The sequence below is a fragment of the Hippoglossus stenolepis genome, chromosome 7 (genome assembly GCF_022539355.2).
Source record: "Hippoglossus stenolepis isolate QCI-W04-F060 chromosome 7, HSTE1.2, whole genome shotgun sequence".
NCBI lineage: Eukaryota > Metazoa > Chordata > Actinopteri > Pleuronectiformes > Pleuronectidae > Hippoglossus > Hippoglossus stenolepis.
The window spans coordinates 13,203,042-13,222,105 of NC_061489.1; the positions used below are offsets into that span (position 1 = coordinate 13,203,042).

A 19,064-nucleotide genomic window follows, 5' to 3' on the forward strand; every position below is an offset into this window, starting at 1 on the left:
GGTATAAGGCCTGTAGAGACACAGTGCTGTTATTTCGGTTAGAGTTGAGTTCTTCTTGACACAACCAGGAATTCAGGACAATACAGGAGTCTGTTGTTTTGTTTGACAGAAAGTTGTCCAATTTAAATATATTATTACTTTCATTTATTGGTTATTTTCTCGAATAATACATTGGTCAATAGGAGAGAGAGAGAGAGAGAGAGATACTGTATCGATCCAGAAAAATGCCAGAAGATATATATATATATATATATAATGAGAGAGAGAGAGAGACTTCATAGATCCCGAAAAATGCTCGAAGATGGATAGATAGTTTATTGATTCTGAAAAAATGCCAGAAGACACGGACCTGCTTCCATCAGTTTCCATCTTGCCATTCAGTTTACTGAAAACCTTGAATCAAAACAGTTGCAGATTCAAATCTTTTTTGTCAATTCACCAATGACAAGTTACAGCTCATTATACACAGTTGAATTCAAGAATCATTATATGAAATACCTACGTTGAAGACTCAACACACTGAAACATAGATATAAGAAAAAAACGGGAACACCTACACTTGTGAGGGGCTCTTGGAGGCCCCCCCCCCACCGGGACCAACAGACACGCCGCACCTGTATTCAGTGCGCCTGTCCCGTTTGGAAAAAGTTGGCAGCGCAATGGTTACGCTGCGTGCGTCTCAAGGGCAGAGGAAATGAGGAAAGCGATCACAACAACATATGAACACTGCCACATTTCCAGACCTGTCTTGTGTGTGTGTCTGTGCTGCTGTGCTGTAGCTCTGCTGCCATGTCAGTGCATGATGTTATTCCAGGTTTATTTATAAGGGGATAAAAAAAAGCACCAAAAAAAACGGGAAGATGCGCCTGGAGGGGAAACGTCACATTTTCAGAAGGAGCGACAGTGTGGAGAGACTGTGACCGAGCCGGGGACAGAGGAATATGCGGCACTGTCGGCCCGAAGCGTCGGATCATCCCCGGATCAACGTGCTGTGGCTGGAGGATGTGATTCGTTCTCTTCGTTTCCAGCGACTCGGGCTTTTCTGAGAGCGGCACGTTTCAGCGGGAATGAGTCAGGCCACCCCGGACCTCTCACCGCAGCTCCACGGGACCAGGACCAGCAGGCTGACGGTGTCCTGAATACACAAGGACGCGTCACTTAAAGTTTACGCAGGTGTCACCAAAAAGAAGCGGATTTTCGAGTCAGAGGTGAAAGCATGACTTGAGACAGGCGCGTCGCATGTGCCTGGGATGGATGAGTGGTGTAGCCGCCGCGCAGCCCGCTCCTGAGTCCAATGAAGAAACTCTAATCGGGGCTGGGAAGTGTCTCCTGATCATTTAGGGTCTAAGTTTGTGTTCCAGTTGTGAGGATGCCACCCCGGGAGGAGGCCGGGACCCTGGATTACTGGACACTGAGCTGAATTGGAGACAGACCGACGTGCACCTTCATTTCTTTTTCTTTCCTTTCCTGATTTTTTTTGTTTTTTTGGGGGGGGGATTGCTCCAAAAATATTTTTTGCGTGCCCCTTGGACTCCTGCACAATGGGGATTATGCTTCAAGTTATTCTAGGAATGTTTCAGTTCCTGCTGCTCACCAGAATACCCGCGTCCCATGCCAAGGTATGAATGTATGGTTTGACCTGAAAGGGCTGCAGGACCTGTCAGGTGACTGCATGTTTAGAGTCACTTGATTGAAATGAATTCTTCTGTATTTGTGTGGTTTGGGTCTGGTGGAGATCATGTGGGGCTTTTGTGGAAGTTATCCCCCAGGTCAATGACACTTGTCACTTCTCTGGCCCTGTGACAGGAAACCTCACTGTGGGCTGTAACAGTGTTAAGAGATTACTTTACAGTCACTTTCTGGTATTTATGGTCTCCTGTCATAAACTCGTTCACTGCTACCTTCTAATGAGGCACCATTTATTAGCCGTAATAAATAAAATCACGAAAGCTTTGCAGATCATGAGCCACTGGTAAGATCATACTTCAGGGTTGCCATGTTGTGAAAAATCCTCCCCCAGCGTTTGACATCTTGAAATATGGCTATTCTGTGTTCCGGCATCCTGCCACTAGCAATATGGCAATATAGCAATAATATATCAGTTTAACTATTTTATTTATATTCAAGTTTTAAACAATTAAAGACTGTCGTTAGCTTAGCTTAGCATACAGAGTGGAAACAGCTCGCCTGGCTCAGTGCCTTTAAACCTCATTTCTAAACATTTTTCAATTGTTTGTTTTATTTATACTAATAATATACTAAATATTTATCTATTTTTTTGGCTTGGACATGATGAGTGCACTCAACCACCTGTTAAATGGTGAAATGTCACTTTTTTGTGCATAGCTTTTGTACAGAGTAAATACTACTTGAAGCACAAAATATACTTCATGTGTTATTCAGTGAGCTTTTAAGGTATTGAAAGTTTCTTTTTAGCAGATGGTCAAAGCCAGAGCTAAGCTAACAGACCGCTAGCTGCAGCTTCATACTGACTGTACAGGTGTGAAAGTGCCTCAAATTTTCTGATCTAACTATTGGTCAGAGAGTGAATAAGGTAATTAATTTAATGTATCAGTTTATTGCCATTACATTTTTAGAAATATTCCCGTGGAATCAATGAGCTAGTTAGTGAAACTGACAAGTGTTCTGCTAAAGTGTTGTTCAGCCTCCAATCTGGCAACCCAAATGTTACTCTTTATTACTTATATATAACTGATCTATAAAGAATTCATTACTTATTTAATAACCAGTGATGGAGTCATTTATGGCTGCACCCAACGTTTTATTTTTCATTATCAATTGATCTGTGGATGATTTTAATAGATTAGTTAGTTTATGAAATGACATGAACATAAAGTACAAAAAAAAACCTTGCATTTTTCCAGATCCCATTTCTTGTCATGTTTGACCAACAATCTTAAAAGATTTTCATTTAGCAGAGACTAGCAGAAACTATTACTATATACATTTCTGTCAGCTGATTAATGGATTAATAGACTAATTGTTTTTGCCCTAAAGCCTCTAGCTACCTTTATAATGTTTTATAATGGACCCTCATTAGACAGTGGTACCCACAATCCTCCATGGTCTTGAAGTTTTGCTCTGGGATAAGAAATGTTGGTTGATTGTGCTGACATGGTCTACGACATGACGCACACACACACACACACACACACACACACACACACACACACACACACACACACACACACACACACACACACACACACACACACAGTGGCACATACATGGAGAGGCCTGCATGTGCTGTTTTTTTTATTTATGTCTGGAGACTTCTATCAGGAACAAGCAGTGCTCAGAGGTGGTGTGTGGGATCCAGCTCTGACTTTGTGCTGCTGTATATGTTTTAGTGGTTCGTCATCCTAGACACTACATGGCACACGTCAACGTGCACAGAGAAGCCTCTTCACCAGCTCACAGCTGCTGTCTCACACCCGAGACGCTCAGCTCTCGTGCCGTCTGCTTCTCAGGCTGCTTATTTGAAAAAGGGGTCATCCTCTTCCTCCTGTTGCGATGAAGCTTGGGGTTGGTGTGGGAGAGGTGGTGTATAGCTGAAGGGCAAGGTCACACACACACACACACACACACACACACACACACACACACACACACACACACACACACACACACTTGGCCCATCTGTACAGGGTGCTCAGGGAGTAGCTCAGAGTTTGATGTGTTAGACAGTAGGCACACAGCAATACCAGTGCAGATGGCACTGGGCTGCCACTCTGAAGTGTGTGTGCACATTTGTGTGTATCTGTGTGTGAGAGAAAGACAGAGAAAGAAAGAGAGAGAGAGAGAGAAAAGAATGAGCTCCTCGCACATGAGGCTGCCAAAAGGAGGTAATCTTAGCCCCATCTCCAAGAGTGATCCAGAAAAGACACACTTACTTAAGCACCCATCCTACCAGTCACAAAATGGCCTCAGTCCCAGCCTAACTCAGAACGTTGTGGGTGTGTGGTTGTGTTTGTGTGTGTGTGTGGATAGAAGGGGGTGGAGCAGTTAAAAGGGGGCAACTGGACAAAGTCTACATTCCCTTACAAGTGGCCTTGGTCTTCACACTCATAAGTCAAATAACGGCTGTGTGTGTGTGTGTGTGTGTGTGTGTGTGTGTGTGTGTGTGTGTGTGTGTGTGTGTGTGTGTGTGTGTGTGTGTGTGTGTGTGTGTGTGTGTGTGTGTGTGTGTGTGTGTGTGTGTTAGAGAGAATAAAACAGGGCTGTAAAATGCAGTTTCTCTTTTTGTGTTTTTTCAGTAGTGTTACAATTATTCATGTATGAAGTTTGATGTAAAGGTCCTGCATTCAGAATCCTGTTCAAGTAAAGGTATAGAAGTATCATCAGCTAAATGTATGTAAAATATCAACAGTTAATGCACTGATTCTCAAAATGTGTCCTGTGCTTGATAGACAGTCTTATGATATTTGACATTTTTGACCTCTTATTTACAATTTGGAAATTAAGTCCAGTGAATTCCAACATACAGGAGTGAGGCCCGTCCAAAGGGTCACAACGGAAACCTCAGAAGTCATGAGTTGATTAGTTGTGGGAAAAAATGATTCCGCTTCGCAAATCTTTTAAAAATGACAAATCTTTGCCGTTATTGGTGAAATATTGGTCAATTTCAAGTTTAGAGTGAATGTGTCAAGTCTTTTTTGTGAGGGGTCACAAAGCAAATAGGTTGAGTATCGTGTTTTATAAACATATATTTTTGAATGAAAAATCTGTAACAAGTACCTATAAGATAAACATAATGCAGTAAAAGGATATTACTGAAATGTTATTGAGTAGCAGAACAACACGAACACCTCAAGGTTGTCCTTATGTAATTAGGTACTTAAGTAATGAGTAACTGTACTTTCCACCACTTGGATTTTTCTCACCCAGGCAGCAGTGGTTACATAACTGGATACATTAGAGTAAACTGCATCTGGGTAACATGAGATGAAATAAAAAGACTTGTAGGACCTCAACAAAATGTTGGATTGATAGAATACTGTCAGAACCAACCCTGAACAAGCTGCAGTACGCAGTCTTCCTTCAGTTCATTCTATAAAATAACCATGTTTGTCCTGCTCATTGACTCCGAGCTACTCTCTGACTGTGGCAGTTCATCGTAGTGAAGTCCAGTGGCAGAGTCTCACACTATCGGTCTCTGTGGGGCTGCTGAAGGTGTTTCAAACCCCCGTAATCAGGTGATAGACTCCAGAGCAAAGGTGACAGATACAGGCTGCTCAAAAAGCTCCCTCCCTCAGACTTGAGAATATTGTTGGATTTTGGTCGTGAACAGAAATTGAACCAAAACCGTGCAGTGAATATTTCATAACAGAGCCTGGAGTGAGTTATGTTTAATTTAGCTGTTACCCTACTGTAGACCTGCTCCTACCCTCCTGCATGTGTATCAAAGCTCAGGTTGTCACTTACCACCACGTGCTACTGATCTTATCAGGTGTGAACTATTGTAGAGTTTGTGAACAGGAAATACTTACAGGAAATTATTTTATAATATAATGTGCTGATGATATTTGCACATTTCTACTTGAATTTGATTAGTTTGGTTTTTAGGGTGATGTGATCATATAGGTAGTAAATTCATTGTGTAAATCATGGGAGTCAGCATCAAATACATTAAGGGTATACGATGATGATATTTTCTGTGTAGAAAAGTATTGTTTTTCTTGAATTATATGATCTTTTGGAGACATAACTAGGTCGTAAGCTAGTAACTAGTTTATCTGCTTTTTGACTCATTTCTAACACACGTGTGTCAAGGCTTTGTTCAACTGAAATTAAACCCCTCATCATGACTCTAAAGTGCTAACAGGTCAACTTGATGTTCACAAACTTAGTTAAACAGTGCTTTTTCTCATTAACTTTGGAAATATTTGGATTTCTCCCTACAGCTTGCTCACTGGCGGCCGGCAGACTCACCCAAATCCAGAGAGGGTCGAGAAGGTATGTTCCCTTTTCCTACAAAGAACCCATCTTCATGCATGGACCTGAAAGAGTTCATTTAACACACATTATTTGTCTGTATTGGTCCACCAGTGCGGCGGTGGTTGGAGGTGTATTCGAGGAGCGGGTGTGAGCCTCGGGACACTCTGGTGGAGGTTTGGCGGGAGTTGCCGGGGGAGACCCACCACCTCTTTGTCCCGTCCTGTGTGTCGGTGAGGCGATGTGGCGGCTGCTGTGCCGACGAGGCCCTGGAGTGTGTGCCCTCACTCACGCACACACTCACCATGGAGGTATCCATGCAAATTCACACACTAAATCCCTAGAAGTGAAACAGTGAGATGTGTCTGTGGTTTAACGTGACATTTTCTAACCCGTGTGCAGCTGATGAGGACGTCCTTCATGAAACATGAGCTCATTGAGTTGCCCTTTATCGAGCACAGCCAGTGTGAGTGCAGGTAATGAAGACTCTTTTATTATCTGTGCACAGAGATAGAGATTCATGATGCACCTGCTGTTCAGTGACCTCACTGCACCTCTGCTCTGACACAGTCTGTTTTATCTGTGTGCAGATTGAAAGAAGAATTCCAGCCAACACCCACAACGAGGTAACAAACTCTCTGTTTCATTCTCTCCGTCTTTCTGAACTCTGATCTTTCTCTTGTTGTTTGTCTTAAATATTATTTTAATGCATCTGCTTCTTCGATCTTCAGTTTTTCTAACGACATTATCAAACCCCGTCCATCAACTAATGTCCAAGCTCTGCACTAATGATGCCACTATGATTCTGCTGATGATGCTTCTAATGAGGAGGAGATATTCAGAGGAGTGTTTCAGCCATAAACTGCACTTCATGATTGAACCCAAGTAACTATAAGGGACCTAATACTGTTGAATTGAGGTTATACTTATTAGCTACTTGTTATTTATTACCCAGTGCCAGCATGTGGTAAAACATCAGACATTTGGTTTTGTGGGTTAAATTTACCATTTTGGAAACTCTACTCTTGCTTCAAAGGTCTCAGTCTGTCCAGTATTTCACTTTTTTAAAAACAAGACTTTCCCAAATTCCCATGCTCTATTTTCTTTCACTCCATGAAACATGTCAGTGTTTCCATATTACATCATGTTAAGTGAATCAACAGTTAAACATAGAATAATCAATCAGAATATATGCACTCGTGCTTGTCTGACTAATGCATTTGAATACCAAGTTTCCAATAAAAACCTGCCAGGACTCTGATTCCAGTTTAATGTTATGCTTTTCTGAGGTCGGTTGTGTAGTTCCTTTGATTGATCGTCAACACAGTTTCCAATGCACAACAAAATATCGCCTTTTCTGCCTCTGTTAGATGATTGACAACAGCAGGAAACATGAAGACGTTATGGTGGAATCAAACCAGACACACAGACACAGCCAGAGATCTGGCTCACCATGATGCAAAATAGTAATTAGATTGACAAATAAAAATGATGGATGTGACAATTATTTCACTGGGACGATTTATCTGTCTCGTGCAAGTTGTTTGTAGGGCTTCAAATACAAAGTCAGTGGACTAAAACATTATAGAAACGGTTGTGATACGTTAAAGATTTGTGAAATTTGGTTCATAAATTCATGCAACAATTCAAATGAAGCCTTTTGGTTGGGTAGGCAGTTGTTTTGTTGAGTGTCAGTCGGAACTGACAGTTGTACACTGTGAAACAGACACTGACGCTGAGTCCCTGATGTTTGTTTGTGTGCCTCATACTGGCAGGTCCATCCGCACAATCAAATGATTGCATCTTTAATGTTTATGTCCCCCTGCTTCCTGTTAGGATGTGGACATAAATAAAGGATTCCAATGTATGTGTGTGTAGATTTGAGCTGTTTTAAAAGTCAGTCAGGGCTCATGTGTATGTGGTCCTGTTGAATCTTTACATATAGGTGGTCAGACTCAGCAGTATACATGTGCGATGGAGTTATTATGTGTGCAAATATTGGTTTCTGTGTGGTATGTGCAAATGTGTGTGTTTGTCCTTCGGCGAGTAAGCATCTGTGTGACTCTCTCCCAGCATCCCCTGGGACGGCTCTCATCCTGTTGTCACCATAGCGATGATTTTATCTCCCCTGCCATGTGCTCTCTCACAGACCGATGGAGCAGAGTCACGATAGTAAATTAGAGCCACAAAGACGACAGGAGCAGCAACAGACTCAGTTAATAATGTCAGGGCTAAGCTGGTAAACACTGTCCCCACAAACTGTTAAAGTTCAATACAGTTTACAGCCGATGGGATAAGACAAGCGTGACCTAGAGAAATTAAACCTAGAAAATGTTAAACCAGAGCAGCGGCAGATGCTCTTTGCTCTGAGGGCACCAGTACATAAAGTATTAAATTATAAAACAGGTTCAACCTAGTAAAGACACTGGACACTGTCAGGATGAGGAGGACTCTCTCTCTCTCTCTCTCTCTCTCTCTCTCTCTCTCTCTCTCTCTCTCTCTCTCTCTCTCTCTCACACACACACACTCTCTCTTTCTCACTCTGGGAGCGTATTGTATATTTTTAGCAGTATTTTAACTTGTTATTCAATCTGTCTGATAAAGTTCATGAAAAGTGTCATATTTCCTCATCAAATGTTACTCATTGTGAAGCACAGCAAAATCATGTGGAATTTGTTTTTCAAAACTCTACTTCAGGGGCTACGACAGAGTTTTATAGATGTGAGAAATAAAATAAAGAAAAGCAGACAACCCTAACCCTAAGTTAATGTTATTTATTTTCACTTGAAATCCACTAAACCCTGGCTGTTTCTGTGAGTTGTTTGAGATTTATGAAGGTTTTTCAAGGCTTAAATGTTTGCATCAGGGTTTTATCAAACATGTGTCTGACTTTCAGCACTAATGCCCTTTATTTCTTTAATTTTCCTTCATTCAACAAAATGGGTTTTGGGATTAAAAAGCTCTCTTTTCAAGAGAGAGCTGGCCAAAAAGACTGTTATAAAAATAAGTACAAACAGCAAACACTGACTGTGTGTCACACTACAGAAGAGATAACCCACTGAAGATGAAATAAAAGACTATAGCTAAAATCCAATTAGCTCCAATCCCCCCTTTTGTCATTTAAGAAATATATCAAATATTACATGTTGTCTAGCAGCTGTAAACAAATTTTGGGTAAAATAAAATACGTCTGATCAACATTATGTAAACCTTAAAAAACATTGAATGAGGACATCAAGTACGTTGGGGTCATATCAGTCAACATATTCACTCTATAGATACATGGATACTCATGTTAATGTAGTATGTAGTGTACATTTTTAAATTTATCTCCATTTGATTATCTTTGTGCCACATTTTGTGTTTTCTCAGGTCACATCTGAAGCCGACGAGAAAAGACAGGAAAAGGGAGAGAGGCAAATCCAGACAGAAGACGAGTGGAGACATCAGAGCTGCGTATGTTGAATATTCTGAACACAAATCACTGTTTTTCAATCAGTTACGAGCCTTGAGTTTAACTTGTGAGTTAAGTTCAGATACTGTCAGCCTCAGTGGGAATGTTTTGATGAGGAACAAAACTAGGTTATCTGGTCTACATTATAACTGAAGGACAATTTGTTTTACAGCCACACCAGTCAAGGACACACACACACACACACACACACACACACACACACACACACACACACACACACACACACACACACACACACACACACACACACACACACACACACACACACACACACACACACACACACACACACACACACACACACACACACACACACTGTATTGTGGCCCATACAAGTTAGGTGCAAATCAGTTCAGGACTAGTTGCGTAACCTTGCTAACAAACAAACAAAAGAAAATGGTGACAACATAACTTGATAGTAAATAATTCTCAGCTCAGACTGTTCAGAAGGTCAGTTAGAAACATTCACGGACTGTGAAAACATCCTGAAACTATTAACCTGTTACACTGTGATCTGAGGGGGGTGCAGCTACGAGCCATGATTCCCATGTTTCGGTCCACTGAAGGACAAACGGATTAGTGCTCTTTTTCCCCACAACTTGTGTTTTCATCTGCTTCCCCTTCACTTTGCTGTCAGTCATTTCCGTCCCCCGGGGGCCAGAGGTGGCTGGGTTTGGGTGTGATGTCTCTCAGCACCCATCCATCACTGAGAACAGGCTTTATTCAGACTCTGGCAGGGGTGAAATCTGGGTAATTTACCCCCAAATGCCACCTCCTCTGTCCATGCCAGCGGCAGGCGTGGTCATCAGGATGTGAACAAAGATGGCCTCTCTCTGCCTCATTAAGTAACTTCATTAGGGCCGCCAGCCTCCCGGGAAGACGTGGGCAGAACCAGCTCCAGTTAATGGACCAACTGACACAGGCGACTTTCTCAGACTCACAGAAAGTACAGAGTGTCTGGAAGAGAAACTGAAGGCCTCACAGGCAACTGACTATAGCCATTACAGGCAAGTGACTATAGCCATGGTAACGGACACAGAGACAGACGGACAGAAAGAGCAGAGAGTTTGTCGACAGCTAAAGAAACAATATCCCACATTGGTCATGCATCTCCCACTCACTGCATCATGTGGGTGTGATTCAGACAAACACTATGCAGGTTCAAACAAGCGTTGCATCTCATTTTTAGCCATGGTAGTGACCTTGAATAACATTAATAGCAAAATAGCTGCTTCTTTTAGAGCCTGTATTGGTCCCAGATGGTGGCTTATGCAGCAGTGTTGTATGATTCATCGCAATTTTTCATTTGTCCAATAGTCAATAACCAAAAGCCTGCAAAACCACCGGCCTCTGCTGTGCTTTAAAGTGTGACAAGGAATAAATACACTTGGCCTCTATCCTTACTTTACACCCCTCTTCCCTCCAGGACCTATCCTCCCCCGACTCTTCCTCCCCCATCTCCTCATCCTCCTACAACTCCTCCTCCCACCACCCTCTCTTCCACTCCTGCTCCCTCACCGTCGCCCTCACCGACGCCTTGTTGTCGCCCGTGCAAAAGGAGGAAGTGGGCACTGGATGTGATGACATGTCAGTGCCGCTGCACCATTAAAGCTGAGAGCTGCAGCCGGAAAGGCCGAAGGCTCAACCCTCACCGCTGCAGGTCAGTTCACACACAGGAAAAAGCCCACACAGGTATGCAACTAAAACACAACACACTGAGTTAAATGTTAGAAAAATGCAATCAGTGAAGGACGTTAAACTCATAGAAATTGAAGCTGTATGTTCACTGAACCCCAAACAGTGTTGGTATATTTGATGGGGGGAGGGGAAAGGGTAACCCATTTCGGACAAAGTAAGCTTACATGCTCACATTATCACCAGGCTCATATTCAGAAAAGTTGAAGAATCCTACATGTATTAGCTCCATGGTTGTCAAAACAATTTCTGGCTAAAACTGTCTACTAATATTATTTATTGTTGCAGGTGTGATGCCATGAGGACTTGACTTGTCCATCCACCTTCTTTTCATCTCCTCCTCTCCGCCGCCTCCTGCTGATTCATCGTCCACACTCAGCATCACTGCCATGGAGCAAACAGACACTCGGACATCCACTATCTCAGACTGAAGGAAATATTATCGGAAGCACATCAGAACCCGTAGTAGCGCCCTAGTAGAGCAACACGTGTAGCATCACAGCTTCAATACACCGTAGAGCTACATACGTGTGTGTGTGTGCAGCCAAACATCTGACCACCTGCTTGCTTCTGTGGAAAAGCTTCCATCAGTCCGTCATGTATCATGTATCCACCGATGTGTAGAGTCACTAAACTCATCCCATGAGTAGAGGGATGAAACAGGAACGATCATACCGAACGAGAAGCACAGAGATGAAGTGGACCTACACAGGCGTCAGACGTGTTGATGCTGCAGTAGAAGTTGTGACATTTTGCTCACAGGGAAACTACACATGGAGACGTTAAGTCAAGGCTAATGTTTGTGAAGAGGATTTGAAAAACAGATTATTGGTGGACATATACACTCAGACATAGCAGGAGAACACAGGACGTGCACATGAACTGGCACCCCAGTGTGCGAGGACCTATAGTGAAGCTGAATGCAGGGATGGAGTGTATCTGTGTGGTCTCCCTCTGAAAGACCCAGATGGGTTATCCCTGCAGCCGTTCTCTCTCATTCAAAGCCTATGACCACGGGCTGGCTCTCCAAGCTGCTTTCCGGCATTTGTTTAATTTGGGCCTTTTGTCTCCATCTTTTTCTCGGCACCTCGATTGAAAGCAGCCGCTTTGCCTCCCTTTGCCTCGCTTTTAGGCAGTGAGGAGAATGACAATAATGAGGACCTGGCGGCTGTCCACTGCTTCACACACAAACATTCACACTTTTAATACCAGGAACACAGACGACACTGCAAATGCAGAAACACATTCTCTTTGTGCTGTTGCAGGCACACACACACACACACACACACACACACACACACACACACACACACACACACACACACACACACACACAATGTGAAATGAATGCAGGTAGCCATAAGCTTTTGTTCATGCCACACAAAGTGTGCAAATAATTATCTGTTGTTTATATTTGCAATTTAATGTTAAGTCCTCTTATTGACTTATTTTTCATATTGTATTATACGCCTTTGTTTTATATTTTTATTATAATTCTGTAAAGATGATTGAAAAGTTATTCTATTTTGCAGAATGTGTCTTTGTTTTGTTTTTGTTCATCCTTAATCCACCCTTATAAAGAGTCTCTCTGGGTGGCCTGCTATGAGCACACAGCATCCGAACCGATACCCAAATGTATTGAATTTAAACAGAGACGGCTCACACAGGCCACGAATGGGAGACTATATACATTATAATGTGTATTTCAAACAATCAGTGGGGCACTCAGAAACCAAGCAAATAGCCGTTCCCAGTGCTGTGAAAGGAAAACATGGCTGTTGTTGTTACGCGCTCGAGCCGGGATGGAAAGAGTATTATTCATTTGGAACATGACTTGTTTATATTCTGACTGAATCTCTTGGTTTAACTCCATGATCGCTCATGGCTGCCTGGCTGCCGGGTGGGAACTGGGGGTTTGTTGAGCTGTGTCTGGTCCAGGAAGGATGAGGTCTCGAGCAGCGTGCCAGTCAGCATGACGAGCTAAAGCCAGAGTGCTGCCTGCCAATGACGAGGACCCACAGTGGCTGGTCAGAGAGTAGAAACCCATTTTTGACACTCATTCAGAGTAAATCTTATTGGCGACGTCTTAGCTCCATGTGGAACAGTAGCTGTGAAACTCTGTGATTCATGTCCACACTCTCCCCGAGGATTCATGTCATCCTGCTGATTAATGAACAGTCACCTGGAAACAGATTGCAGTCCAGAGTCTGAATTATTTGTGTTTCGGCCTTGAAGCTAAATAACTTTGTTTCAGTGGTTGGTGTGATAAGCTCTGTATTTATACTCTCCTGAGATGAGATTATTTTTTTCCACGCTCACGTTCATTGTTCAGTGTTTGTTATAACTGTCAATCAATGCTTCAATCACTACCTCTATATCATATCATATTAATGACCAAGTATTAGAGCATTGTTGTTGCTGTCTCTGTGTTATTTCAGACCTCTTCAAAGATAATTATGTTTTTATTTACATGCAGCAATAAGCAGCAGATTATATGTAGTGATAATCACTGGTGTGGAGAAACCTACAGGGGGTGTGTTTTAGTAATCTGAAAGGAAACACTTTTTAAAAGATGGAGAGATGAGCTTGTCCTCTGAGTAACAGACCAGACACTGTGTGGGACAGTAGATTGTTTCCCAAAGCATTTGTAGCCTAAAACTAATGGTGACCATTCTGGGCTTTTTAGGGAAGTTTCATGTTTTGGGAAATACACTTAAGAGTTAAATTAGAAGATTTAAACATCTTTCATGCTTCCACAGTAAAAATAGAGGAAGAAAAAGAGGCTAGCAGTCAGTTAGCTGAGCTTTGCATAAAGATTGGACACAGTGGCAAACAGCTAGCATAGCAATGATCAAACACAACTAAATCTGTGTCGCAGCACTAAAACGTATATAAATTCAAATGGGAAAGCTCTTTTATATGAGAAATATGAGAAAAAGGACAAGTTGCAGTTTTGTTCAGAACTATTTGTTACATTTTTATATTTGCTATTTGCAAAAACGCCCAGAGGTCGCTGCTCCTAGCCAAGAAATAGTCCGGCTCATGACCCCCTGGGAAATGGTTTATTACTATTTTTACTCAGACCTAACAATTTGAAATATAACAAATGAACTACAGCGCTTATGGATTTCCCCCAGTTTTCAGTCTGTATGCTAAGCTAAGATAGCAAACTGCCGGTTTAGCTACATATTTATCATACCCTACAAGATTTACAAAAAAAAATTTCCGAACAATTTTATTTAGTCACCTCACAACGCAATATTTCAACACGTCGAAGAAAGAGAAAAAGTGTATTTCCCAAAGTTTGTCCAACTCACTTGCAACTTTTTTATGCTGATGCATTTGTTATTTGTGTAAACGGACACATTTTCCAACTTTCATTTCTTAATACTAATATTGCATTCTGTAAAAAAGCAAGCAAATGTTTTTGGGAAATCTTGAACCTCAGTACAGATTGCACTTGTGTTCAAAGTTGCAAAGCACATGTTTTAGTCAATTGGGGGGAACAACAATAAGGAAAAAAAAACAAAGGGGCAAATGGACTCAGACCGCAAAGCTCCATTCATGCAGACATACCTTATATGTTGAAGATATTCTGCCAAAAGAGTTGTGGCATCGAATTTTCTTGTTTTAAAGTTCTCATTCTGCAGCACAACTCTTTCAGATATACAGCCTGGACACGTTAGCATCCTACTCAAATGTCCTGATCGTGTGTGTGAGTATTAAACATCCGTGTGCTTTGTATCCGCACAGTCTACATTGTACTGTCAAGGTAGCCCTGTTCTCGCCTCCAGTGTCTTAGTAGCCTAGAGACCCCTTACTAACCATGTAACATTTTATAATCTCTAATACTCAGCCATGACTTTGTGTATGACGTACAGCATATGTTAGAAATGTATTCGTATCTTCATTCCAGCTGCAATGAATCCCTTCTCTGCAAACACATTGTACTACTGTAGCCTACATGTATAAAGAAAAACGTACACTCTTTTTTTGCTGCTACACCATTTGTGCCCTTTTATTATGTCTTTGTAGGAAACAATGCAGTTTCTTGTTGTATTAGTATAAATGCCAATTAATCAATTCAATGTCCACATGAACGTGTATACTGCATCGTCAAATATATTGAAAATGATACCAGGATACAACCGTGATGTTACAGATGTTATTAAAGGAAATGTCTTATTTTTCATATAAACTTCTCATTGTCTTCCTGTGTCTGTTAATCCATGCTTCTGTCCCGGCGTCTCACATCCCTCTGGTTTAACCGCAGCGCCCCCTCCCCCCTGTTTCTTTTGTTTTAATCCTTCATTTGACAGTAATGAAAGGCAAACAGGCATTTTTGATTACAGTGCCACCCTGTTGTGACGTGGTGTTATGAGACATAATATTGTTACCTCTCCTCCTCCCGTCTGTTCTGCTGAGTCAGTGGCTCAGCGAGTACAAAGGTGTGACGCTCCTATGTGTGGAAAATTACTCATTTACTCATGTACAGTGATGAAGTACTGGCACTGTACTTGCAGTTTATGTTACTTTATACCTCTTGTCCAACACATTTCAGAGGCAAATATTGTACTTTTTGTTATATTACAGCCAAGCAGGAAACAGTAACAACAGAAACTGTGTATTTATGAATGTATTCCTTTTTATGCAATTGTTAATAATTGTCACATACTTTATATAATCAGATAAACTGAAGTCTATGACAGAAAGGATGAGGGGAAAACATTGAATCTACTTCTTTCTTGTCCACTTGCACCAAGGTACTACTTTGATTAATCAAACTATAATTTTAAATATCAAAATGTGATTTAAAGTTTGCTCTCACACAAGAAGTCGCAGATATTCTACATATAGTCAAAGGCTATAGCAGCTTTTAGACAGCTTTGAAATATGAAATACTAAAACCCAGCTCATGTTAGACAATTTCCTTTAGGAGACAACATTAAACGCTGGAGTACATCCTGCCGATATCATCCAACATGACTGTCTGTGGTTAGAACAACACCCCCATCACATTAAATATGGTGCCTCTCTATAGATAAAACTAACTGTGGTCATTCAAATTGGCTCCACTTCGACCAGCTACAACATGAGAAAGCTGGTTACAGGTTAATGCATCAGTAGTGGTAATAATAATTATAATGATAATAAAGCAGCAGGGGGCGTTCTGCGGCATCACTTCTATTTTAACATTTACAGTGGTTAAGCATGTTTTGCTGATAATCTGCACTTTTACCAAAGTGAAAAATTGAAATCAGGCTATTTACTCTTAAAGGGCAGGGTATGAGTTTGCTGCATTTTTGCTTGTGTTCCACTACCGCAAATGATAAATTATGGCCTCAGTGGACGCTGTTCTACAAAGGTTACAGCGTGATACAGTATGTCTGCACTGGTGCTGCTGAGTACCAGGCCTTTCTTCCCCCTGGCGTCAGTAAAGATCATAATGATGACGCTGATGATGACGATGATGGTGATGATGCATAGATGAGGTGCTGCCCTCACATTTGTGTGTCCTGGGTGATTATGTTAATAGCAGTTTATTTCTGTCACAGTTTTAAATGTATGACCAGCAGCATTATCAATGGTGACTGATGATGCACTGTATTGGCAGCAATGTAAATACCAATTAAATACCCACATCGTGTGAGGGTTTTAGGAAGAGGAAAGGAGAGCGATGACAAAAAGGGGGAGAGGACAGGAAAGTAAAAAAAAAAACAAAAGGAGAAGAGAGGACAGGAGAGGAAAGGAAAGTTGGGGAGAGATGAGTAAAAGAGAGGAGCTGGAAAGAGAGGAGAGGAAAAAAAAGAGAGGAGCTGATGCTGCTGCCAACCTATCTGTCTGGAAGGGCATTATGCCAGTACTAAATATAGCTGCAAGATTAGGGAGACAGAGGAGGAGAGAAACAGAAGAGGACATAGTGACTCATGCATCATGTTTCCGAAAAGATGCCTTTACTCTAAAATCTGCTTTTTAAAGCTCTGAGCTTATCAGAAATGTGTCATAATGCAGAATGAATAATGGTTAGACAGAAGCACTGACACTTTCCATAGGCTCTTTGACCATTTGTCCCCCGACTCATACATCAATTTGACCTCCTATATTTCCAACTAGCAGCTCACGTCTCTCTCTCTTCGCCTGCCTCCATCCATCCTTCTGCACCCCTCGCTTCATCATCCGTCTCTCCCCCTGCCTCGCTCAGTCTTTGCACATGTACCAGGACTTCCTGTATTTTTCCACCTTGCTTTCTCTGCGTTCGCAGTCGTGTTTTCCTAATGACCCCAGCCGTGGTTTCCTCCCTGCTTTTGTAGCCGCAGCTGTGTTGAAGCAGGTACTGTATGCTATCTGGTCTGCAAGAGTGTGTTGTTAGATGGTATCAGCACTCGTGTATGTGTGTGTGTGTGTGAGAGAGAGAGAGGGATGAAATGAAAGAGTGAGACAGAAAGAGAGAGAGAGAGACTGAGTTCAAAATGTGCAGGGTAAGGTTGTGTGTGTTTGCTGACAGGAAAGTGAATGTTTTTTAGGGTCTCTTGTGAACACAGAGAACTTTACTTTATTTTACAGAACAAACAAGCAGCGTTATCTCCGACAGAAACATGGATCCACAGGCCTCGTCTGTCTCAGTCCACTGAAGGACGTCAACCTTGATGAAAGATTTACGCGTCGTTTTTACCACGTGGAAAAAACAGCATCTGTGAAGTCAGGCTGAGATTTCACAGCAGTTAAGAGGAGGTTTGATTCCCCTCATTTTGTAAATAAAGACCATATTCAAATGTTTTTCTCCATTGGACAATGATGTCCAGTTTTATCAAAACTTGTTTTTCAGTGTTTATGATATGAGTGTAGTAATTCAGAATGTAAAAAGGGTTTTACATTGGTTCACTGACCTACACTATATGAAAAGTCAAATGATCCTCAAGGTCAATATGATCCATCCTCTGTGTCTGTACAAAAAGTCATCTTCATCCATTTAATCATTGTTAAGATATTTAGTGGTGGACCAAACAGGCAATTGTAATTATTACAGCCCTGCTTCCATCATGGCTAAAGATATGAACTAAATGAAAAATATAATGTCAGTAGAGCACATACCTGCACCAAGGCCCAACAGTCCCCTTAAATTCAATAAAGCTGAACCAAGTTTTACACACTCATAGTTATCAGTCCCCTAAATGTGCCTAAATTTGTTTTTCATCAATATCTATGAATTATTTCCTAGGAAATCAGTGAAAATGTCTAAAATCTCAAGATGTTAAAGAAAGTGAAGAAATAATTCCAAGATACACACCTAAATTCAATGGGTTCTTTCTTGGCCCATATCCTTCCATCAAGGTTCAAGGAAATTCCATTCAGCTATTTTGTGTAATCTTGGATACAAACAAGCAAACCAACCAACACACAAACATAACCTCAACAATTGAATGTAATGTGATGCTGGAAGCAAAATCAAACAGACCAGGGCAATTTTCTACATCAGATTGAAACATCAAACAATCTGTGTGACAGTATAAAGAGGAGTGAGATATGTTAGGTGGCCTAAAGTGGAGTATAAAATGTGAAGTGGAGTGGAGATGAGTGGGTGAGGGATGGTGCAGGCAATAGGGGAGAGAGAAAGGCTGGAGGAGGGGGGGTTTGTGGTTGTGAGTCTAGCAGGTAAATAGGTGAAGGCATATTTGTGGTTTGACATGCTCGGTCCTGTCAGGTGGAGGATGCTGGTACCAGTAGGACTGAGAGGAGATCAGAGAGCCTGCTGGATGTTATCTATCTCCCCCCCCCATACCTTACTGTACCTGCAGGTTGACTCACCTGAGGCAGCAGCCAATCACAGTCCGCCGCTGTCTGCCTGCTCATTCCTCTGCTGCTCCCTCAAACTCAAAGGGTTCATTTCTCCTGCATCTTGACATCAACAATCACTTGAGACTAAATTCAGTTTGGAGTG

At 41.8% G+C, this 19,064-nt stretch overlaps 1 protein-coding gene across 1 annotated transcript; it reads left to right on the top strand.

Moving 5' to 3' along the window:
- Nucleotides 1-618: 618 nt before the first annotated feature.
- On the top strand, nucleotides 619-15,323 carry vegfba (vascular endothelial growth factor Ba). Its single transcript, XM_035160532.2, has 8 exons — nucleotides 619-1,619; nucleotides 5,925-5,976; nucleotides 6,070-6,266; nucleotides 6,358-6,431; nucleotides 6,546-6,581; nucleotides 9,328-9,411; nucleotides 10,857-11,090; nucleotides 11,414-15,323. Exons 1-8 carry the CDS (start codon nucleotides 1,542-1,544, stop codon nucleotides 11,433-11,435), a joined length of 777 nt encoding a protein of 258 aa, XP_035016423.1. The 5' UTR covers nucleotides 619-1,541; the 3' UTR covers nucleotides 11,436-15,323.
- The last annotated feature ends 3,741 nt before the right edge of the window (nucleotides 15,324-19,064 follow it).